Source organism: Numenius arquata, chromosome 1, assembly GCF_964106895.1.
Source record: "Numenius arquata chromosome 1, bNumArq3.hap1.1, whole genome shotgun sequence".
NCBI classification, from domain to species: Eukaryota; Metazoa; Chordata; class Aves; order Charadriiformes; family Scolopacidae; genus Numenius; species Numenius arquata.
Window position 1 is genome coordinate 126,209,666 of NC_133576.1, and position 25,565 is coordinate 126,235,230.

At 38.0% G+C, this 25,565-nt stretch overlaps 1 protein-coding gene across 4 annotated transcripts in view; it reads right to left on the reverse strand.

Annotated features, from left to right (window-relative positions):
* Positions 1-25,565, reverse strand: part of YAP1 (Yes1 associated transcriptional regulator) — a 91,943-nt gene that overhangs the window by 26,961 nt on the left and 39,417 nt on the right. For 3 of the 4 annotated variants that reach the window (XM_074144233.1, XM_074169125.1, XM_074169046.1), the window contains exons 3-4: positions 16,384-16,499; positions 8,216-8,329 (exon numbers count right to left, since the gene is read on the reverse strand). In XM_074144233.1, the coding sequence (XP_074000334.1) occupies positions 8,216-8,329; positions 16,384-16,499 (230 nt within the window). The remainder of the gene's footprint in view (positions 1-8,215; positions 8,330-16,383; positions 16,500-25,565) is intronic. The other variant, XM_074144314.1, reaches the window with a different exon arrangement.

The window sequence follows — 25,565 nt, forward strand, 5'->3', positions numbered from 1 at the left end:
TCTTCAAATGTTACACATTAAACGTTCTACTGTTCAAACTCAGCAGCAAAATGCCTGTTCTGTACTGCAGCAGATAACACTTGACAGTTACTGTAAGAAGTTCAGACTGCTGCCTACATCCTTAGTGGAGGAAAAAAAGGAAAAAAAAAACCCAAACCAAACAAACAAGCCAACCCCCCCTCCGAAAAAAAACCACCAAAAAAACCAACAACCCCACTCTAAAACAAACCAAGAGAGAGAAACAATTACCAGTCATTGGTGCTGAAGAGAAAAGGCCAGCAGATTGTTAACAACTCAAACATAAAAGGCTAATTCTGTTCCAAGTTCCTATGCCAATTTAAATCAGACATCCCAGGGCAGTGACCGTCTGCAGTAACACAGTACCTTTCCCCTACACAGAATTCCATGCAAAGATTGCTGTAGAGCAGACACAGCTGAATGTTTGATGTTTTTTCTTTTGTATTTATAATTTCAACCTTCAAAACTAAAGCTAATTTTAATCTGCAAATTTAGAGACGTATTTATTTGAACAAACACCAACAAAAAAGGTCAGGATCCCAGCATACTGTAACTTACTGTTCTTAATAATAAGAATCAATGTTTTCATTGAGGGAACTGAAAAAGAGTACTTGTCCCCTTCAGCTTCATTTGGAAACCAGCCAGTTTTTGTGCATCATTTTTTGGCTACAGCCAGGTTTTTGAATGGTGCTAGTTTGCAGCACTGCAACAAAGGCAAAAAATCCCCTTTGATTAAATTGAAAAGAGCTCTGAAGAAAAAAAAAATACCAGCAGGATTTGAAAGAATGACTCTCGGAAGTAATAAAAACTTGTTCCAAGTGGCTTTTTTAGAGAGACTTGGTACAACCATTTGTTGTTTAATCAGGATACAAGTCATGTTTCTGGACTGCATTCTTTATAATGCATTGCTATGTTACTTTAAGGAAATCCCAGTTGCAGTTTCATAATGCTGCTGTTATAAAACCACCTAAATATTAGCACAATAAAAATATTCCATTGTTTTCAGTCTCCAATTAATCTGAGAATCCTGGAGCTTCGCGTAAGGGGGAAACCTGAAACAGACTGTTCTCCAGGGTCATTTTGCTGTCTTAAGTGTACAAACAAATCTTAGTGTCTTAGTCAGGTACAAAGAAATATTCACACACTCCTGAGCTTGGTAAAAAAAAGATATATCCAATGAAAATACTATCTATTACAGAAGCATGTCCAAACTACAGATTGATTACTCTGCATTTATCAATTACCTGTGTTCAAATGAAATTAATATTTTCCTCTTTGTTCTTCTATCACTGTACCACCTGCTGATTGTTTTCTTTGATAAAGCTGCCACTGTTTTTAAAAGTCTGTCTGTAGCCTAAAATGCAGAGGTGCAACAGCTGGATTGACTGACCACCACTAAGATTCTATAGCACCCACAGACAGATTCTTAACACACTGGAAACTAAACTGGAGTAAAATGCTGTTGCAGTTGTTCATGGATCTAACCTTTTTTTTTCCCCCCACAGAAGTCAATAGCAATATTTATAAAGCACTTCTGCTCCATATATACCAGTTTTAGAAGAACTGAAATATTCTGGCCAGCCAGTAAAGCAAACATAAATGAGATTCAGCAGTACTGTAAACAGCTGTAAGAAACTGCTGCTCAGTGCACGCATATAAAACAAAACATTTTCCGTTCTTTAACAAGAAATAAGTTTTCATTTTGAAAGTGTAATTTCATTTAAGTTTAACATGTATGTATGAAACACTGAAGACTACAGAAAGTTCAGGACTCAGAGCTCTCGAGGCCCTCTGCCTGTCCACCAAATATCTGGTAAAATATATTTAATCAAAGCCAGTCAGCATTTTAGACCAAAGTTTAATCAGCAAAGAATCTACATAAGGGTATCAGCTGCAAACAGTTTCACTGCTTAGTCACCACATAATACTTCCCGAGTTAATTAAGCCAAAAGACAAGCTTCTGTATAATTTCTTATAAAATACTATGTTTTTGTTTGGTTTTTTTTTTTTTTTTAATGCAGGTTTCCTTCCATTTATTTGAGGGGAAACAAATCCTGTGTATATGGATGCGCACACCTGCACTTTTTTGTTCTTTGTCATAAGCCCATTAGAAATGATTAAACAAGAATTACAAAAGCCACTAAAAACTACTGTAATTTTAAAAAAACAAATCAACAGTATGTCAAGAAATAGAGCAAAATTGTTTTCTTTACATAAGAAACTGAAATCATGTTTCAACGTGATTGAATTCATGGAGGAAAAAAGCAGATGCTTCTTTGAATTTTAGATTATATGATTAGATATAGAGTATATAATTATTGTGTGTGTATATATTTAGATTACAGATAATGAATGATGTGTTCAAAACGATGCACCTTCAATTTTTAACATAGTATGCTCATTAAAAGAGACACGCAAACTGTGGTGTTAGAAGGATAGGGTGGAAAAAGTGCCTGCATCAGGAGCGCAATTTTCTTTCACCATCACAGCTGTTCTAGCACAACACTGGAAGCACGAATTATTTTTACTGGCATAAAGGCACCATTACCAACAAATCTCCTTTCTCAAACGGAATTATTCTGAAAACAAAACAAAACCCAAACCAGGTATAAACTTATGTGAACCTACTGCCCTGATAAATCCTCAGAAAAAGAGGGTGGTTTTTTTTCCCCCTTTTTATTACCATACACATATTCTACTTAAAGTAGATAACTGCATTCTTACACAATACTTGTGGACAGATTTAACTATTTCTTCAGTGAACTCTTGTTCAGTGGTCTAAACACATCCTGCTTTCAAACAAAGCAAGATTTTACTTTCTGATATGATGATGAACAACTAATAAGCATTTATTGTCACTACTGTAAGGGCAGCATCTCCTATTACAAAGGGATGCTTACCAGTGACATTTTATCTGCCTCTGCAGATTTGCAACGAGCCCACTTTGCCACAAGTTCATTAGTTCACTGAAAACTGATGCTGCTCCATCTGTACGCGTTCTCTGACACACATACCAAAATACAGAAGTCTTCCCCATCCTAAGCGATCTCCTGAAACAGTTCTTCTAGAAAAACAGAAACAAGGAAGAGAAAAATCTAATACCAATAGACCTTACAGATAAGTCAAATCCACTTTGGTTTAGAGCACATGTAAAGAGGATATACCATTGCACCTGCACATCAAACCCAACTGTGGCTCATGCTCTGCTTTTGTGCAAAAACGGAAGGCAGATCTGGAACTTAAAAAATCTGAAGTGCCACTATGACCAGACATAAGGTCTGGGCTTTTTTTTGACCAGACAAAAGTCAAAAGAAAGTTTTCCAGTCTAGGGTTCTAGTTCTATCTTGCCCACAAATCTGCCTCTGGCAAGGCTCCTACAAACAAAATTCGAAGAAACACATTAAACAAAGTGCTAGACCAGTAAGGAATAAGAAAGCAACACCATGGAATACTTCCTTTTAATTTCTGATACTTAAAAATTAGCAGATGCTCCAAGCTTAAGCTTTTAAGTGCATTTCAAGTTTGCTGTGTGGTTGGTTGGGTTTTTTTATGGAAATGATAAATACATGGTTCAATGAAATCTACAGATGTGCTCTACTTCAGTCTTTCTGAACAACTCCTCTTCATTGTTTCAAATGTATCATGTTCTTACATTACAGAAAAAAGGAAGCAGAAAATCCTGATGTGCATTCTCTATGCTCCTATATTTATCATTGCTTTTATTCCTTTTCCTACTTGTGTAGTTCAAGCAGCTACTGTACACAGAGCCCCTTGGCACCTTCCATAACAATATTAAACACTGTCTTGACTTCTCCCTCATCCAAAATTCATATAGAACTTCAAAAAACATTAACACAATCTCTAAGTTGGAGTGATGAAAATAAAGTCGTGGCAATTATTTCAATCTGAAGTCACATCTTTTGCTTCATACCCTATATGGCAGCTCCAACATTTGACAGAAAAGGAGGAAAAAGACTGGGCGTCTGTAACACTGCTATGATTACTCGTAACAACCTATAAAACTGAAGTCTGGAATAAAATAACAAGAAAACTGAAACAGTATCTTGTTTTACTCCAATTCCTGCAGACAGACTTGTCTCACTACTCTAATGGAGTACTACTGTTTAAACACAACATACATTAACCCAATAGAGACAGAGAAATCAACTGCCAGTTTCTGGTATTTTCCCACTTCACCTCATCTTTGAATTTCACAAATTAAGTATTCTCAAAAGGTAAAGTATTTTTAGCTGCATTTCAAAAAACCAGTCCTATCACCTGCAAACTGAAATAACAATTGAAATCCATTTAATGGTCTTTGATACAAAAGCCAATTCTTGGAAACTTGTACTAATAAAGTTGAACGATTCCAAACTTCAACTGGTTCTAGGAAATTTAATTTTATAGAAAAAGCAGATGTTCTTCTACTTCACTAACTCCAGCCACAGAATGCATAGCTGACCTGCTTCCTACCCAGACGTTCTTTGACTATCAAGAAAACATTAACTTATCTGGAAGGCTTAAGAAAAACAGCAGGATCTGTGAAGAAGGACCAAGGGACAATAGCCGAAGCTAGTAAGAGACAAAACAGTCCAAAACACAAGCTCAACCAGAGAGTTCAATTCTCTTAAAGATATAACCTTCTTAAAATACAACAACAAGTAATTTGAAGCCCCTTACTACAAGGCCTGCAAAGGCACCGAGAAGGTAGGACAGCATGTTTGTACCAGATGCTCCACTAGACAAAGAATCCTGCTGACACAGGCCTAAGGACCCCCCTCCCATCCCCATTCCTTTGATTCCATGTCATCTTTTATGATTGTCCGTGCTTGGCATGAGAAGACCCTCATTTCATACTTAGTTCTTCCCTAGATTTTAAAGTCTGTGAATTCTCCTAATGCAAAACTGCTCTAAAGTCAAAAACGTAGACCTGGAGGATCAACATCTGAGCCACAAGAAGACTTCGCTGCCATTTAAGTGGTGTAGCCGAAGACCTCAAGCCCACTTCAAAGACGTTAGATCTGAGCCTTGGAACAAAGTTCTTATCTTCAACTTGGAGCACTCAGGTTTTAGACCCAGCCTACTCCACAGCAGGGTATTCCGACAGGGACTCTTATCTGATGCATTAGTATTAAAAGCCTGCTCCAGCAAAGAATCCATATTAACTGCATCCTTTTATTTTTCTGTTTAAAAGCATGAATGCAATACCCAAATTCCCCACCAAGTCAGTCAGTAGGTGTGTCCGCCTAAAACCATTTCTTCAAACTGATTCTCCTGCCTCCCTCTTTTCTAGCCACATTAATGGAAAATTCCCAGTAGTACTTAAGAACAAAAAAAAAAAAGAATAAATAAAGAGGTATATGCACACCTACTAAAGAAAATAAAGATGAATACAAAGCTTCCATCTGATGAGGAACATACAGAGACATGAGGGCTGTCTCCCTGGAACCTGGGAATTCAGAAGCAATAAGGGCAAAGACTCTTCAAACCTTCTGTTTCTAAATACTGGAACAGAAGAGTATGTTTGCACATTCCATTCAACAACTTTAGTTTTCAATGGTTCTTCAGATTGGTGAAAGTGGCAGTATCAAGGAAGAAATTAATTCCTCCTTCATTTTCAATCAACATTAGTATCACTGTAATAATCAAAAGCTTCAACATTACAAAGATGAATTCACCTAGGATTGCTTCTTAAAGTGTTAGTAGTCAAAAATAGTGAAAACCAAGCCCTTATATTAAAACACAGTGATAGAAAAAAGAGTATGTTGATCCTCAGGGGGAAAAACTGAGCAGAATTTTCAACCCGTATTAAACACACAAAGGTAAACTTCTGAGTCATTCACATGCTATTTAGGGTCACAGCACATATTTGTTGAGGATCTCCATATGATAAATAAATGCAAGGCTTAGTGAGTTAGCTCTGTCAAGCAGATTTTTTTCTTCTTTACTGGAGTGACTTAAGGAGGTCACAAGCGAGAAAGCAACAGGAACAAGATTTTGTATTTTCTTGGCTCAAATGATAAAAACATAAACCACAATACAATGTGTACAACTTCAGATTTCAAGGAAAACTCCTTCAAGCTCAACTGCAGCTAGCAGCTTGTCTCTATTTGCCGTCACTCTAGATCAGAAGAGCCCACATGCCTTTTTTTTTTTTTATATATTTTTTTTTCCTTTCCTGCCCCTTTCTGTTACACTTGAGCTCTTTGACTGAAAAGGTCTGGAACAGATTAAAAGTCCGACCACAAAATAAAGAGCCTTGGCATGTACTCAAGCCTGTCTGGGATACACATACACAGTGGGCCCAAAAAGGGAAGCTATGCAGCAAGAAACCCTTATGCAGACTTTTGGACATTTCTAACTTCTTTAACTGCACAGCCTTAACATTTGATGGAGTTTCAGTATGCGCAAGACAAGTAGCTTTTTTGCCCTTACAGTTAGACCACACTATTTACAGGAGTACAAAATAGTCCTGAGAAACAAGATTCATCTTACTCACAACCTGTCAATTAAAGCCTTTTCCACACTCCTTTTTACTTCCAGCTCATCATTGGAAATTATAAAGTAATACAAAGAAAAGCAAAATACATACCCTGCAAGATGACTTAAGTAAATATAATTGACCTGCCTCTTAACTGCAAAAGGCAACACTGATTTTCAAAACGACTGCTTCCTTTTCAGCCTTATTCACATATTAAGTAATTGTAAAGTTGCAAATTACCCACACACTCCTCTTGCAACACGCAAACAGGTCTGCAACCCTGGCTGGTGTTAAAAGTCAGCACCGACACTTGCCAAAGCTGACAACCTTCAATATACGCCCCACCTTTGGGCTCAAGTTGCACAGTGGTTCAACCTGTCTACAAACTGGTGAGCAGTTTATAAACAAAGGGTGACAATCTGGTCTTCTCCATGAGGGCAAGCGGATGTTTAAAGTAAGCACTGGAGCCTACTGAACAGAAATGCTGAAATTCCTATCAGCCATTTCAGAAAAACCAAACAGAAGAGCGACTGTTGAGTTTTGCAGCTGTGTGTTTATATGGCATTCATGGAGTTAATGCCTCTCCCAAAAGGGGCCCACAGTTGTTGTTAGGTCAACCCCTGTAAAGCTTCAAAGGCTTTGTATCCCCTCAGCCTGACCTACTCAGTGATCTGCACACTGTTTTCATTTAGTTGCACCCAGTCCAAAACTAAAGCCTGAAAAACCGCAATGATCTCTTCTTTTTTTTTTTTCTTTTACCCCTACTGTTTTTTCCATGGCTCTGGAAAAATAACTAAAATCCAAAGGAGTTGAAAATAGTAAGTTATTGGGAAAACAAATCAAGACCACATTAATGCAGCTAATAAAGCTCACACACACAGGTCATGGCTTTATACCAAACTAAAGTTGTAATACTACCTTAAATACATCAGAATAATCACTTGGACAACATAACAAAGTAGTTTAGAGCCTCTTAATATTATATGCTATTGCTATTCATAGTCATCAGTGCCAATGTTTTATTGAAATGTTTGCAGCTCTGCTTTTCATAGATTCAAACCATTACAAAACATATCAGTTTTATTTTGTTAAATTTTTAAATCTAGACCTTGTGGTCCCTAACTTAAGTTACTGTTTCTATTTCCAGTATTACATAGACTTCACCCCACAAAGAGATTATTAAAACAGAAACAACAGAACTAATAATTTCTGTCCATATTGTTTAAAACAGAAAGTTTTGTCATGATCATCACTGTGACAAGCTGGAATTATAAGCTGGTATATGTTTCAAGTGTATTTAAACAGCATAAACTATTATTTGAACAATGCCCTCTTAAGGATAGTGCAAAGGAAAGTAAATATTTGTTTGGGAATTAAAAGATTCTTCTGTCATGAAGTTTTGCAATTTTAAAGGGAAGAGTGTGTTTGGCTGAAACTGTCTCTAGGTTTCTGAATGCCACCAATTTTGGAAACTCTGTGGTTCATATGGCAAAATCCCAACCCCTAGCATTAGAAACTTTGGTGACATACACTCCTACAGGATATATGCTAATCCTTTTTATCTTTTTTTATATATAATGATTTAAATAAGGTCTCTATAATTCAAATTAAAATATATTTTAATCGCACTCTAAAAAGTTTTCAAAATATGCCTGCAAAATTAAAGCTGAGTGAACTGAAGCGAATCAAATATTCTGAAGTGAGATGAACTTTTACCAAAGCGTGGGTCAAGCCTTGGGTCTAGCCAAGATGTGGTCTTGTTCTTATGGTTTATGTAGTAAATTTCTCCATCCTGGGTCATAGCTTGTTCCCATCCATCGGGGAGTGGGCCTGCAATATAGAAGGAAGGAGTTGATGGCGGGCTCTTGTTTGCTCCAGCTGAAATTGATCTAAAAAAAATTCCGACATTTTACATATATAACAGTACATGAAGAGTTTCAAGCTCATGTCTAACATTTCTGGGATAAGGGCAAAGAAGTGGCGGGTGGGAAATCAAAGAACAGAAAGCACTTCTATCATTTTGATTTAGGATTTGGAGTTTAATTTTATAACTTGTTTGCATCCTTTCATATGCTTTTGACACTTCCTTTTGCTATAGCATTATAGTAAAAAACCAGCAATAAGTCAAGCCTGCCAGAATGAAACCAGCACGAGCACCAGGAAAAAGAATAAGCAGAGAGATATTCTACCTTTTGTGGGAAAGTTCATCTAGTAATTAAGGCCCAGCAGCAGCAAGGTAACACTGAAGAGATCCTGGAATATTCCCCTACCTTTCACAAACAATTAAAAAAAGTAACAAAACTCATTTCTCCTTTGCCTCATACCATAACTTTCTGTGAAAGCATTAGAGGCTTAATAAGCAAGCAAAAACACAAACCTGAAGAACAGGAAGCAAACAAGCAATGAAAAAGCAAAGGTAAGAGAACACCAGCAGCAGACATAGACACGGTGCTACGAAGAGCAGTGCTACGCCTCTATGAGCAGGAAGGCACAAGCAGGGAAACCTACAGTTAGGAAATGGTAAGTAAAAGGGAGGTAGGTAATGGTGTTCTGGAGTCCAGAGCTAAAGTCTGAACACAGAATCTTGAGGTGTGTTTCCCTTGTGTTCCAAATAGTGGCTTTTGAGAAAACCACCGTCATCACTATACAGTTCATAAACCATTCATTCCCATCTCTATATGATCACGTACGTTTATCTGTATTTTGCTTAGTCTGAAAACTATTCTTAAAGTTACATTCATCTGATCTTATCTGGCAGGTGCTTTACAAATGTACGTTTTTGAATTCTTACACTCACATAGATAAGGACTTTTAAAAACATCTAAATTAGATACAGGAAGATCTTGCCTGTATTTCTTTAGATTTAAGTACAATCCTAAGATGATATGGTAAAAGATCCACTGCAAATATTAAGAATGTAAAAGAAATTAGAACAAGACCTGCTGCAGGAAGCCATCGTATTTCAACCTCTTCTTCCACTCTTCCTCAGCATAATACAGAAATACACTAGCAAAAGCCATTTGGCTGTTAGACCTGGACTAACAGTCCATTCTGTATAATGTAAGATACATTAAACATGCACAAACATCATAACTTCACAGATGAGATCCAGATATACACACAAAAATGTGGTGTGTGCGCCTGATAAATTCCTGAAGTACCTACTACGCCCACATTCAAAGTACATTAGCTTTTGGCCTGTCATTTTGTCCTGAAGTCATGTTCCTGTTGAAGAATTCATTGTCTAAAGCTTGGGAGGAGGATGGTGTGTGTGTGTGTAGAAAGGTTTTGAAGATGCCCTGCAAACTACATTTCTAATTTAAACTCTTTCATTTTGGCTCAGAAAACTCTGCCTTTCTGTAGCCACCTCACTAGTCCACCATTAGAGCTACAGGTTTTCAAGTGAGGAAAACCAGTGATCTAACCGTTGGACATTTCCTTCCCACCCTTCATCCTCACAACCTTTGAAAGCCACATCCAAGTAATGAGTACCTCAGCTTTTATCAGAGGCTGGTGAACAGAACAGGCAAGAAAGAGCAACAACACTGCAAAACATTCCTACATCCTGACATATCCACAGTGTAACAGGTCTTCCAATGCAGAATTGAAAGCTCAAGTGCAAAGAACCCTGTACTTGGTTACCATACCCAAAGACCAGCCAGCTAATCAGTGAGATGCTATTTTTATAAAACTGGGGCACAGTAGCACAGTGACGTGCCCCACATCATCCAAGCAGAGAAGCCAATGAAGAACCAAAAATGTTCCTTGACTGCTTAGTCAACACCCACGCCATGTGGACAGACCTTCTTGCTACCATTCTCCTGAGAGTCCTTCTAAGCCACACATCCCTTGGAGATGAAACTCAGCAAGAAATTCTCTTTTGAACTGCAAAGCCAAAAAAACCCAGCTGGCTCTAGGAAAAACAAAACTAGCCTTGGGGTGTCAGTCCTGCTGAATGCTGAGTGAAGTGTATACTGGTCCAACATGTTCCTTTGTAGCAAATAAGAACAAAATGCCTTTGAAGCAGGATGCCAGGAGCTGATCAGTCCACCTACCTGGTGGAAGAATACTGCTTATTAGAGCCAGTGATCTGACGAGAACTAGCTTACTAGCGACATACCTGGGCAAGGTTGTCTTTCTAAATAAAATACACAGCTGTGGACAGGAAAGGTCTGTCTGCTCACCTTGCTCATAGTAGCAAGTCTTCCTTGCTAAGTGCTATCAACAGCTGCAGAATCTAGAAACTTTTGGCATTAATCATGATGTTGCTTTCTTCCTTGGCCAGTAAGCTGCTCTTGTGTTTCTACTGTCGTGCTTACATGTTGACATGGTAGTGCAAAAATTGATTAGTACTGCTTTCTGTAATTCCTATTTGGTTTTGTGAGCAGTTGTGAAACCAGAAGACTGTCAAGTCTGATTTTGTAACTGGCTGCCTGACAAACTCTGTATTAGAGGGGCAAGTAACAGAGGAAAAATGGAAAACTATGGTTACGAATAGCAGACACATTCACTTAGAGCATCTAGGAAAATTCTTGTGCAATTACACGTCCCTTTTCTTCCCCCAAAAGGCTCAATAGGAACAGAATTCCCAGCATTAGCTTATGTTTTTAAGTGACTTAAGTTATAAAAACTCTATATCACTGCTATTCAGACCTTCCCACCAAAATGTCCATAGTTACTGTAGCCTGTGTTATACAAAACCAGCCATGCTGGGTCTAACCAAAAGTCCATTTAGCCAAGGCACCAAGCCTGGGGTGACGGACAGATGTCATTGCTGATAGCAGCCCATTTAGTGACTGTCACACTGTCTAAACTTTTAAACAAAGCACTGAATACAATCCACATACAGACCCAAAAAGCATAGGGGCTCCAAGTACGTCAGGTGACTTCTTGAGCCAGATTCTGTCTGCTTACTAGGTGCCAAAGGATCTCTTTTTCAAGTACTTTTCCAGTCTTCCCTTGAACCTTAGTAAACATTCAGCACCAACAAAATCCCTGTGGCATGGTCTCCTACTAATTCTGTTGGATGCCTCCTGGGTTAATTGAATACAACCACAACTATAAGCTTACAATTCTATAAAATAATTTGCACAGGGAGACACAACCCTTCAAGGAAACTCACATTTTACTGTGGTACTTTTAAAGACAAGGTTATCCAAAAAATAGATTCCAATTTCCAAACGTAAGCCATTCTTACAGAAATAGTGATAAAACATACCTCTCTACTAAATATTTATATAATGTACTAATATTTATATAACTTAACATAGATACATGTAATTTTAAAAGTATGTGTGCATGTCTCTTTGGTGCATGTCTCTATTTTTTTGAGTTTCTAGTTTCTCAATATACCATTTTTGCAAAGCAGAGCTCACTGCTGGCAGATAGAAAGCAAAAGAATGAGCAACAAAAGAAGAAAAAGTAGTATAGATTCAAGCTATGCTGGGATACAGAGTAAATCTTGCAAGTCCCTACAGTTTCTGATATTTAATTGTCAAATAAATGCAAATAAAGCCATACTTTATCACAAGGTTAATGAATATTAGAGGTCAGCTGTATATATTATAGGAATATACATGGAGAACCTAGGAACTAGAACACCTATGTTCAACAGCTGGTATCACCTAATACAAACACTGATCTCCAGGAACCTTTCTTATCCTCCTCCCTTCAATCACTGTCACTTTGATTCCAAAACTTTTTAAAATTATGTCCAAGTCTACAAAATTTACCTAAAGTCCACCTTTATTCTGTTGAATCAGTAAAACTTACAAAAAGACACCATTAAAAAAGAGGCATTTTTTGGAGACGAAAAAAGAAACAAACACTACTGTCATTAAGATACTTAGAAACTCCAGTTTCACAATAGATCATACCTAGCATTAATCGTACACAAAGCAGAATTTGTAGTATGACTGGTTACATAGAAGAGGAATATGCAACTGAAGCAAGAATCTAACATAAGAGCTAGAACTTGTTTTAGTTACTGGCCTATTTCTCCCTACCCTCCTGCCCACAAGAGGGAAAAAACCCCTCAGGAGTTAGGAATTCAAGTATCCGTTTTCCTACCAACCTTTAACATGGCACTACAGCCTCTCCCTAGGAGGCAACAGAATTACACCAAATTAAACTTTCACCGGGGAGCCCAATTAAAAACTGCAAGGGAAGCGGGAAGACGAAAGAAGACAAAGACAAGTAAATCTGCTCCAGAGCTAATCATCTAGTGCCTATGCACAAGCAGAAGAGGCTGAAGTAAGCAGCGCTGTTAAGCATAATTTGGGAAGTATCTGAAGAATGCAAGTGTATAAATACAATTATTATCCCATCTCCGTTATATCAACTGTAATTGTATAAGAAACAGGCATTGTTTACTTTCAAATTTGTAACTTTATCTTGATAAGAAATGTATAGGACAGGCTCCTCAGAACAACGTATCATTATTACTATCTTATTTTCTTTTTTTTTAAATCAGTACAGTAGAACATAGTTTTTTCCTGTAATACCTTTAGGGAAAAAATCGTTAGAAACATACACACAAAACAGTCAAGACTAATTTTTATATACATGTTGCATATTTAGAAGTAACAGACTTGTTTTCTTTCCATTCTTGATGCGAAGATGCAATCCTATCTCACAGAAGATTAACCAACAAATGCCATCTAATAGAGCACTGTGTTTCTCTGCATACATATAGCTCAAACCATTTTAGTTGATTGCATGTAGCAAGCTAAGTTCAGCAAGACTGAGACAAAAAAAAAAAATATATCAAAGAATCAAAACAAGCAGGGTGAAAAAATCCTCACTTTTCATATGCCCTCCTGTAAAGCATGCACGCTAACACTCAAAATATTTCATTCACAAAATCATGCCAGGAACAGATGAAGCTGGTTCAGATGCTTATTAGATTTCTTAAAGAAACATAACTTGCAGCAGGATACCTGGATTCTCATCCCACCTTAGCTGCCCCAAGAGGTGGGATTTCATAAGAAAAATAACCTCAAAATCTCAACCTCATGCTAAACTACATCTTTCCTGTTTTTATTTAAACATTCTTTTGACTTGCCTTCACCCTTACCACACCTTCCAGTTTTGCTTTCTTCCCATTTTCCCTGAGCTCCACTTATCCTATTTATCCAGAAAAGACAACAGCTTTATCTTCAATATGCAGACAGAAATTTTCCGAGTTCTCTTCTCTCTCTCCCTCTTCAGTTTCTTTTCCTGTTCTTAATTCCAGCTAGTGGCTAGAATTCCAATTCTGGCAAAACAGCAAAATGTTCTAATGGCTTTCAAGACAGCTCCTAAAAATCTCCTGACTTAGGTTTTACTGCAGCAACTTTACTCACAGGCTCCTATGGCAGTCTGTAATTAAATATACTAAAACTTGGTCACTAACTTCTGAATAAGGGCTACAATTACTCAGCGCTATACAAGGATGAACAGTACAGAAAGGAAAACATTCTCCCCTGTGGCATTTCAGACGGTTTTTTTCGCAAGTCACTGACCTCCAGCTGTCACAATACTTACACTTGGGTTTTCCCAATATCTTTCATGAAAGGCTCTCAAAGCACAAGGGCACGTTTCATTGCCAGCAATATTTCATAACAGGAAACTTGTGTCTTAAAGGTCTCAACTTTATTTCCCAGTTCTTGAGGATGAACATCCAAATTAGAACGTTGAGTAGTCTTATATTTACGATGTTAGCACTCAGATTTGAGTTCCACTGTGCTGAAGCGGTACATAGTTACTTGATTTTTCCATTTCTCTCATTCTTTATGAGGCCACCAAGGAAGCATAAGTTACCATGAACTCAGTAGCAAAAAGTAACTGAATCAGATATAAGAGACCTTAGTAAAAACAAATATATATTTATAATTTAAAGTTAGTATGTAAAAGATCTGCCAAATCAGGCATCAGAAACAGAATCATATCCAATAAATGCAGGTTCAGTATTATTTAATTCAAAACAGACTTTTGTTAAATGCAAGTAAAAGTAAGCACGTGCATCCAGAGAGTCAGTTCTGTCATACTATCTCAACTGATTTAAACTTAAAAAAGGCAATGCCACGTAAACACATAACTCAATATACACAGAAGTTCTGATTTCTTCATACGCTTTATCAAGTTCAGAGTGGTGGGGGAAAAAATTTATATTCAATACAGTACCATCTGTGAAATTATAAATAAACTTTCACTGAACTTGTGTTCAAGTAAGTGCTTTCTCAAGTCACAAGACAACCCACTTAAACGTCTCCACTCTTCTTTATTGCATGAGCAACAGTATCTATACAGGATCACTTGCTCACACACTTACATCAATTACGCTAAATTCTTGGTTTTCTTTTAAAAATAATCCTCATGTACTGATTGGTAGATTGTCTTTTAGATTTTTACCCACTACAATTAACCTTTTTTTTTTTTTTTTTTTGCTAAGGACCCTTCATTTCTTTCTAAGAACATAAAGTGAATCCTACTTCACTATCAATATTTTTTCCTATTAATTCTTGGTACAACAGAGTGTTGGAGGAGTTATCTTGAAACACAGAATTTATGTCAATATTCAAACAGCAAGTATCTAGTTTTAGCACAAACAAGATAAACCAAAAGGCAAGACAGACCGAGGGAATTGTTTCCTTTCTCCTATTCCCTGTTCTTCACAAGTGTCCCTGCAAAAACATCCCTATTGCTGCAGGCTTCCTGGCATATACTTACAGAAAAAATAATCATAGATATATTTTCACATCAGAGCCTGAGACCTTAATTGCTCTGAATCGTGACTTCCTGAACTTGAACAGAACTCTAATTGGTTTCAGGATAATTCAACCTCCTGGCCTAGCCGGCAAAAAAATTTGATGAGCTTCCCCTCTAGTACTCAGCCATGAACAGCACAGTTCGGTCATGCCTGTTGATCTTTCCGTATTGTCTGCAGCATATGAACTGCAGCAGGAAGCAAAGCTGTCTAAACGGACAACAAAAAGCAGCACCAGAGAATAACCTTTGTGAAATACAGGAACAGCAGACATACACAAAATAGAATCAGACTGGGAGAAAATAAATAAAACATGAACCTCAGCAACAGACAGAAGATGACAAAGCATAGGGAAGAGCGCAGCAGTCAAACTAGCACGGCCCCAAATTTATCTGGTTTCTCTCTGCACCATCAGGACAAGAGCGCTCTGAAAACATAACTAGAGCAAGAACAAGCACACTTTACTGCTGTCTAGTGATGACCTCCACAGACTAGTTGAAAAACAATTCTATATTGCAGGAAAAGATACCAAGTCTTCCTCAGCTAGAGGAATAATCATCACAGTACAGGACTTTGGAAATGATAGGAAAATAAGAGGAAAACCAAAACGTCTCTGCTTCCAAACAAGATTTTCCAAGTGTTTGCTTTATTCATTTAGGGAAGTCAGAAAAAATGAGATGTTCATAACAAATGTAGGAAACGTAAATGAATGGGAGTACACCAAGTCTAGTAAGTGAGCAAGCAGAGGCAGAAGAACACTGCAGAAGCCCAATAGCTTTAATGTAAATTGACGATAATTTAATGGAAATTCTGGTCTCCATCCATTTAACAGCATTGTCAGTCAGAAGAAATTAGACAGAAATTCTGCTGCTTTAAATGTTTACATCATCCATTTGAAAAAATGAAAACACAAACCAAAGAACTACAGGATACTTTCTGTTGATATCACAAATATACAAATTCTCTTACCTTGAGGATCAGCCTCTTGCGTGATGTATCAGGCATCAACAAACTCAAAGGTTAAAACCAGGGTAACTAGAAGGACATTTCTGAGATTTGGACTCCCTCCCCCTAAATTGAAGTTGCCAGTGGCATCTTCATTTGTATGGAGTTTTTCGTAAGTATAAATTTTGCTTACCTGATGCCGAGTTCATGATGTTCTGCTGCACAGAAGGACTGGTGGGAGCTGTAACATTCATCTGGGAAAGCATGGCCTTCCTAGGATCTTGCCATGTTGTTGTTTGATCAATGTGACTATGACAAAAGAAAGCGGGAGTTAGGACAGTCATGCATTCACAGCAATGACCTGCTAGCACAGAAAGTTTAACAACAAAAGCTTAAGCCTGCCAACAACAGCCACATTCAGAACCAAGCAAGAATTGTTTGGATTCTTTCCAAGCATCATGGTATGTCAGATCTTCAAACCCTTACCCTGGCCACCAGCACTTTCCTAACGAACAGCTGTAGTGATCAGAGCTAGAGCAATGGTCAGACAAGGCTCAACGTGAATATCATCACCTAGACTGTTGTTCTATAACTAGATGTCATACCCTTGAACTAAGCATTCTCTTAGGTTTCTCGTTGATTAGTTACTTGTCATTTTCAAATGTGACCTCAGAGTCTTTCAGACCAAGCCAGTTATGTCTGGAATCTCAAGCACTGTCCAGTAGCTTGGCATGATGAGTTCATACCCAGTGCCTGGGGAGCTGTAATGAACTTGCTAGCGAGTAATCACCAGTGTTCCCAAACTTTCTGCGCACAGACCACATCCTCAGATTATTTGATGGACTACTCCCCTCACCACTGACAACTGAACAGTCTCTCCATGGTAATTTAAGTAACCAGTCACACTAGAGCAGTAATATAAAAATGATGTGCAGCTGCCTTTCATCTTCATGGGAAAAGCTGAGGACAGTTGGACTGTCAGTAACTCAACCAGCGCTCTGCAGAACATCATTACAAAACTTTGGGAGCTTAGATTTATTTGTTTTGAAAAAACTGGAAAGTACATTCAGCACTGTCATTCACAAAAGTATTCAATTCAATGAAAATACAAAAGTGTAATGAATGATTACTTCACCTTCCGAATATGTGATTAGCATGGTTTGCTAATGAATAACAAATGCAGGCTATTCATAAAAAGCATCAACATTATCTTGGTGCCATTAAGCAGCATTGTTCCCAGAAGTACATGTGGACAAAAATAAAACTAGTGCACCAAAAATAAAACTAAAACACCAAGCTTTGACAACAAAGTTTGTTACTGATTCATTTAGAGTTGATATCAATTAAAACTCATCTTCAAATAGTATTGTTATCAATTAGAATCCAGCACTTCATTAACTTGGTACCATTCTTTCCTTACATTAATAATCCTTACCTTTTCCTGGATTACATGGAATGCCCATCTTCATTTACTTCAGCAAAACCACATTATTTAAAGCAACAATACAAATTCTACTGGTGATCTCAGTTCAAAACTAGGTACTTCAACTCATACCTCTGCTTTGTATCTATGTCTTGCCTTGCATCTTTCATATATCTTGGTGGATCAATGTGTATTTGTGCTGAACTATCAAACAGGCTGTAAATTTCCATCTTTTTGTTGGGATTAAATAATAATTGTGCAGCAACTGTTCTTAATTCACAGTTTCTCTGATTTTAAAGCATATTCAAGCTTAGGAGTTGGTACTGTATTATTTTAGACATTCTAAAGGGATTCAGATTTGGTCACCTCAACACTAGTATCTTCATGGACACTGATATCTCCACCAACAAGAAAGGAACATAAATAAGCACTGTTGGCATGTAATTCATTTGATCAATTTAAGGAACATATTGAAGGTGAATCAGGCCTATTTTCTCCTTCAAGAAGGGAACCTAAGTTAACTAGGTCAAATACACTGACATTAGAAGAGATGAATCCCAAACTTTATTTATGTATTTGCATGACCACAACATCCAAGAGGTCTGCTCATAAATTAAGACCTCGTCATAGGTCAAACTGGACAAACAAAACCGAGTATTATTTTCTCCCTGCCCTAAGCAACTAATTGCTATGCCTAGAAACTTACTAACGTAACCCTTGACTCCAATTAATAAAAATGGGGCTCCACTGAATTGGTAAATGTTTTTAACATGTTCTTTGATGTTCAAGAAGTTGGGATTGCCCCCCAAAATACTAAATTTTGTAACTACATCATTTCAAACAAGTGAGAATGAACAGATATGAATTCAGAAGATCGTAAAATGGAGCAGTAGTCACCAAGATAACCGTTTATGCAGAAGTATATTTATCACATTCTAACCATTAAAGGGACTTTCTATTATAAGGTAGAAGGCAATGTGAAGTGACTTATATAAGTTTTGTTTTACGATACGGATATTTTACCCTCTCTAAACATGCACACAAACAATTCCAGGTCAAAGAGTTATAGACACACTGTAGCAGGGTGACAAAATAGGCAGAAATGTTATCTGTACAAACACATAATAGTAAACAAAGCTCTAGTTTGTCTGCATGTGACAACTACTGCCAGTCTCCCTTGTGTACAGGAACTACCCTGTTACTACAGTGTTAATTAAAACGGTGTCACTGCCAAGTTAGCTTTCACGATACAGCTCATTTAATACAGGTACTATTAAAGCACACTGGATCTTTGGTTGTATTTGTTTTCCAATAGTCAGCTCCACTGAGAAACATGCCACATGAAGCAGTCCTCTTTATTTCCTTTTTAGCCTATTTATTTATAAATCAGGGTACAACATAGTAAAGACTGCCCCATATATACTGGAATATACATAAACCTTCATACTGGAGAACATTTTTTTCACTTTTCTGCTGGTCAATTTTGCAAAGCAATGAAAGCAGGTAAAGATAATACAGATGTAAAAACACTGCACAGTAATGCTTCACTGACTATGTGTTTAAATTACAGTACCAGCATGTGCTACTCCTCCCCTCTATTTCTGATTTGTTATATTTGCACAGCTCAGTTCTGGGAAAAGTGGAAACTGGGAAAACACTGCTGCACCCATGATTACACGTTCATTTATTTCTATTTAACTCCTATAAAAATCCATGAACTTATAAAATGTCTACCTGAGGTACATACTTTATAGCCTTTGGTTTTATATACTATTTGAGTGTAGAGTAAGAAACAGAAGGAAAAAGGTTGTCTCACTGCATTACAGAACCATTTTTGCAGTTAACTGTAAGAACACACTGAAGCAACATTCATCAGCTTTTCCAAAGATATCTGAATATGGGATAGACAGATAGACTACAGAAGAAGCAATTTTAGAAGTACCTCCAATTCTGAGCACAAAGACAGCATTATCGATTCCTCAAGAATGCTTAAGCATATCATGTGGAGTATAAGTAATGTTCATATGGAGCTGTTAACATGGATAGCTATTTTAGGCAGCAGAAGCTTCCAACTTTTCCCAAGCTGAGGATCACTTGATGTTCCTTACTTTACCAACTAAACTCTAATCAGTAGTTTTCTAAGAACAAAGAGCCAAAGAAAAGTCTCAAAACAAGCTGATTACATTAAAATCATACTAATCATAAGGGTGGTTCAATAAGGTAAACTTTGAGCCCTCCCACTCAGCTCTGTGCTTCCTGACCTACATACCCATTCCCCCCCACACCTTCCCTCAAATCCTTTAACCCCCTTCAAACCACAGTCCTTACATGTATCTTACCTGTTCCATGTCCCCAGTTTTTGAATGCTATATACTAAGAAACCACCCAAACCACATCACAATAGATCAGTTCTTTTCCACAACTTCCAAATCGTGCTCATCAGCTTATGGAATACAAAGCAGGTAAACCCCCACTTACATGGATGAAATGTTTATATAAATCCTAGTACTACAGGAATGGATATAGGTCTTCATTTTGTTCCAAAATCTGCAGCGTGTGCAGCAGGGTAACTTACTAAAAACACTAGCTATTTCTCATTATCGATTTAAGTATGGAAACAGGACATTCTCCACATGTAAAGATCTTTCCCTCTGTTTTGAATAGCAGCACAGGAAAGGTCTAAATGGACACAAGAACTCTGATACCAATACTAAGTTATCTTTCCCTGCACTAAACAGATTTTTTTTCCATAGTAGCTGCATTACGTGACAACTGCCCCAATCCTTACATTCAACATCTTCTATTTTGCATGAGTTGAGGCACATCTTGATAAAGCACTACTGTCAACCTCAAAGTTTTTAAAAAAATTTCACACATTATATCAAATAATGTCAAATCAATGAAACCCATAAATCAGCCATTGTATTTAGTACAGTACTATAAAATTAAAACTTAAATTCTACCAACTCATGAACTAGAATCACAGCTCTGTATTGTGTGCATAGAACAAAATGAGTAAACAGTTTTGGAATTAAAATCAACATCTCTAGGACAATGAAGGAACATAAGACATTTTACTTCATCGAATAAATTCTCAAATCCAATAGCTGGCTATCTGACACTGTCCATTATAGTTCATTTATGTCTAGGTGAAGCAAATCTTTGTTAAAGTGGACAAATATTGTATAAACTAAGGAAATCAACTTAGACTGTACTACGAATACAGGTCTACAGTAACAGGCCTTAGAAAAACAAAGCTAAAACACCCTGAACATGCTAAATGTTTGTTAGCACACTTGTCAATTCTGGTATGAAGAAGAGAGACTGTTCCAAGCCATACCACCCCCCACCAAAAAGCACTTTCAATATGCTACACATTATGAAGAGAATCAAGCTGCCTCTCCCAACCCGTCCCCAAATTTTACAGTCACATACAAATTATTTGCATATTGACAAGGACAACTTTAAAGAAAAATGTTCTTATTTCATGCACGCAAAAAGCATTTCTGCAGTTACTAAGAATCACAATTTCTAATTGAAAGAAATATTTACTGCCATTAAACACTATCATATGCCTGAATATTTGTCAGATTTAATTTCTAACCTAATTCTAAAGAGCTGGTAGTTTGTGGTTGGGCTGGGGGTTGGGGGTGTGGAGAGTGGTGGGGGGGGCTGGTTTGGTTGATTGTTGTTTGGGTTCTTTTAAAGTACAACAGAAAAGAAGCAGGAGATCCAGAAACAAAACAAAACAAAAACAACAAAAAAAAAATCCTCACAGAATGGTAGGGTTTGGAAAGGACCTCTGGAGATCACCTAGTCCAACCCTCCTGCCAAAGCAGGTTTTTACCTAGAGCAAGTTGCACAGGATCGTGTTCAGGTGGGTTTTAAATGTCTCCAGAGGAGACTCCACAACCTCTCTGGGCAGCCTGTTCTAGTGCTCTGCCACCCTCAAAGTAAAGATTTTTTTCCTCATGTTCCAACAGAACTTCCTGTTGTTCCAGTTTGTACCTGTTGCCCCTTGTCCTGTTGCTGGGCACCAGTGAAAAAAGACTAGCCCCATCCTCTGGACACCCACCCTTTAGATATTTAAAAGCATTCATGAGTGCTCTGTCCCCCCTCAGTCTTCTCTTCTCCAGCCTAAACAGACACAGGTCTCTCAGCCTTTCCTTGTAAGAGAGGTACTCCTGGCCCTTGATTATCTTTGTAGCCCTTCACTGGACTCTCTCCAGTAGTTCCCTGTCATTCTTGAAATAGGGAGCCCAGAACTGGACACGGTACTCCAGATGCAGCCTCACCAGGGCAGAGTAGAGGGGGAGGATGACCTCCCTTGACCTGTTGACCACTCTCTTTTCAATGCACCCCGGCAGACCATCGGCCTTGTTGGCCACAAGGGCACATTGCTGGTTTATGGTCAGCTTGTCCACCAAGACTTCCAGGTCCTGACTGCAGGACTGCAGAGCTGCTTTCCAGCAGGTCAGCCCCTAACCCATTCTGGTGCATGGGGTTATTTCTCCCTAGGTGTGGGAGGTTGCCTTTGTTGAACACCTCATTAGGTTCCTCTCCACCCAACTCTCCAGCCTGTCCAGGTCTCACTGAACGGCAACACAGCCTTCTGGTGTGTCAGCAACTCCTCATAGTTTTGTGTCATCAGCAGACTTGCTGAGGGTACACTCGGTCCCCTCATCCAGGTCATTGATGAACATGTTGAACAAGACTGGACCCAGTACTGACCCCTGGGGAACATCATTAGCTACAGGCCTCCAAACAGACTCTGTGCTGCTGATCACAACCCTCTGAGCTCTGCCTGTCCTGGTCTGGGGCAGAACCGAGACAACTTTCTGTTCAGTGACATAGGCTCCTGCTTATACTTGTTGCTGTGGCAACCAGGATCAGCTGAGTTGGTTGTTTACCCTGTGAAGGGGTTGCATCTGTGGGGAAGTATGCACATGACAGGTGACCCTAAACTGACCAACAGGGTATTGCATCCCATCTGCCCCATGCTCAGTATAAAAGCTGAGGGATCAAAGGGTCCGCCTCTTTCTTCAATGGCCAATGTCTGAGGAGGAACCTGCCTATTCTTCTGCCTTTGATCCTGATCCGTGCATTCCTGAAGCCAGATCTGGAACCCAGTTCCTGTCTGTCGCCGAGTCCAGTCTGGGACTTCCCCAGTGCCAGCTGGTGATGTCTACCTGGGAACTCAATACAGTCTTGTATATATCTATGTCATTATTTCCTTTTTATTTTATTACTAATATTTCATTAAAGTAGTTTAGTTTCTTCTAAACTCATAAATCGCTTTATCTCTCTCCTTTCTCTCCCTGGAGAGAGAGGTGGGGAAGAGCATCTGTCGTCTTGTCATTGGCCAACCCGGTCAATCCACAACACTGCCATTCAGCCAGAAAAATATTTTATTGAAAATAACCTTTAGATGCTAATAGAATAATTAAGTAAAATCATTCCTAAAACCAGAGAACTGATCTATCCTTGTACAAGGTGTGATACACCTTCATGTTTTTACTCCAGTTACTGCACTGAAAAGACGTGAACGGCATTGTTGAAAGCCACATCAGAAATGAACACACAACACCGAAAAAATTACTTAAATCCTTCAAGAAAGGCTTATCTAAGAGGCCTTCAGTTTTGATATTCTGTAGTATTTATTGCAACTACAGTGTCCCTGTTGGTAGGAACACTGTTCAAGTTACGTTGAGGACTTCATCCATATAACAGAATTTTCAGGTCATTACAAAACCAAGATTATTTCTTCCCCTTTTTTGCCTTTATTAGCATAAAGTCATCTTATATACTGTGCACATCTGCTACATCATCTGTAATGAGAACTTTCACAAAAAAGGATCTTTTCAGAAAAGGTATTATTATTATTATTATTATTATCATAAGCAGGTCAGAAATTGCCAAATTATTTTACTAAGATGTGTAATAGAAATGTGCCATTAGGAAGAAAAGAAAGAGATAGTGAACAGATATTTCAAGCTCAGGTACCAGATGATCATACTATATGAAATTTCTGTAACAGCAAAAAACTGAAGACGACAGATTTACACAGAAAAGAACGCAAACAAGGCAGAATAAGTTACCTGTCACTTCTCTTTGCATTTGGACATGATTCTTCATAGAAGAACATTTCAAAAAAAATAGTCACAAACATTTAGAAAGACAAGTTGTTCTTCAGTATAAAAACATCACCATAAAAAAAACTAGACAAGCATCTCTCAATAAAGTAATGCTTGTGTTTTACAATGTCGACAAGACTTGTATTTTACATCTGTGAGAAAATTATTTCCAGTCTCTAGTGAAGTTGAGATGACTAACTTGAATTCTGGTTTTCAGATTTTTGGGACTATTTTAGGAATTCACTGGAAATGCTATTTTATTAAAAGGAAAACACACCACTGACCACATCATGACAGACCTACCAAAATTGTTGACTTGGCATTGTGTACTTTTTGTATTGGGAATGGATAGGAAAGTAACACAAACAAGTGCACAAATGAAGCTAAGCCTAATTATTTCACTTGGTATGAAATTTCAACTTTCAATATATCTCAAACGTGAACTGCTTCATCGACAAGCGTGTCGCCTATGACTGTTTTACCTTAAATGACTGAGCTACAGATTCTATTCTTTCATTTTCCCTTTGTCTTCCTAACCAGCTGGTTTCCTCAATCTACATAATGCATAGCTTCTTAAAGGTTTTCCCTTTTTAGTTCTTTTCATCTAAGAACTTTAAAGATTAGATGAATAATGACCACAGTAAGTTTCTCCTCATAAATGCCATTATTGAATTATTTCAGAGCTATCACCAGTACATTTTAGTACATCAAGACTAGATGTATATACTGAAAGTTACTTCTCCTGGCGACACTAGGAGAAACTGAGTATTTCTGCTCTTGAAAATATCACAAATTATCTAAAAAAAAAAAATAAATATCAACTTCAAAGTAACCCCTTTGCCAAATCTTACATAAACTCATCCTATGCATAGGCAATGTAGGCTACCTGCAAGATACCCACCTATATGTCATTCTAGCAGGCAGAGAAGAAACCAGAATATCTACTTTGCAGAGGCCTAATTGCTTCAGGAGAATCACAAATGTGGTGCGCTGACAGTAGGACAGCTGTGAAAGCAACAGTATCTACTAATTCAACAGCACTAGATGCAAATTTCTAAGAAGGGCATCAGTAGCTAGAAGGCAAGTTCAGCCTGACACAGCAGATGGGCTTGGAGACCCCACAGGTGAATTTTCCACAGTTCAGTTGAGCCGTGGGATGAAAGAAAAAGTTTAGAGTAGAAACAGCCCTGGCATGAACTGCTGCAATTACCACTCCCAAAAACTGGAGCGGAGCATGCAGAGATTTTTGGGTTATGGCTGACGATGCTCTTAGGATATTACACACAATGGAGTAGATTCAGCTTTGCCCGAGGGTAGAATCTGTGACATTTTTTGTGCACCCTTTTTTCTACCCTATTCAGGGGATTTCAAGAACTCAAAAAGATTAAAACATGAAACTAAGTCTTCAGCTATATGGGCCATTTTTAATTAGGCATTACAGACTTGCAAATGGTGTAACAAAGTTAGATTTATACCTTAAGTAGCATTAATACATTGTTTGAGACGACACAAATTTCAATTCGAAGCAGCAACAGTAAAGAGAAAAGCCTGAAGGGGAAATAAGACAGCTCTGTTAGCAATTATCTCTACCCCCAGTTCCGTCCTCCATAAACACTTCCCTACATTTGAACCACTATTAAACAAGAAGACACGCTTAAAATGGCCCAAGATCCTTTGAGGACTTTCCAACCGTCTTTGTAAATAACAAATCCAACAAAAGGAAAAGCTGTTGGTCACACAGCAATGAAAATCTCATCTGCTGAGAGGTGATATTCCACCCATTGCTTGGGAAAGCACTGTTGTTTCCACTTCTCTCTA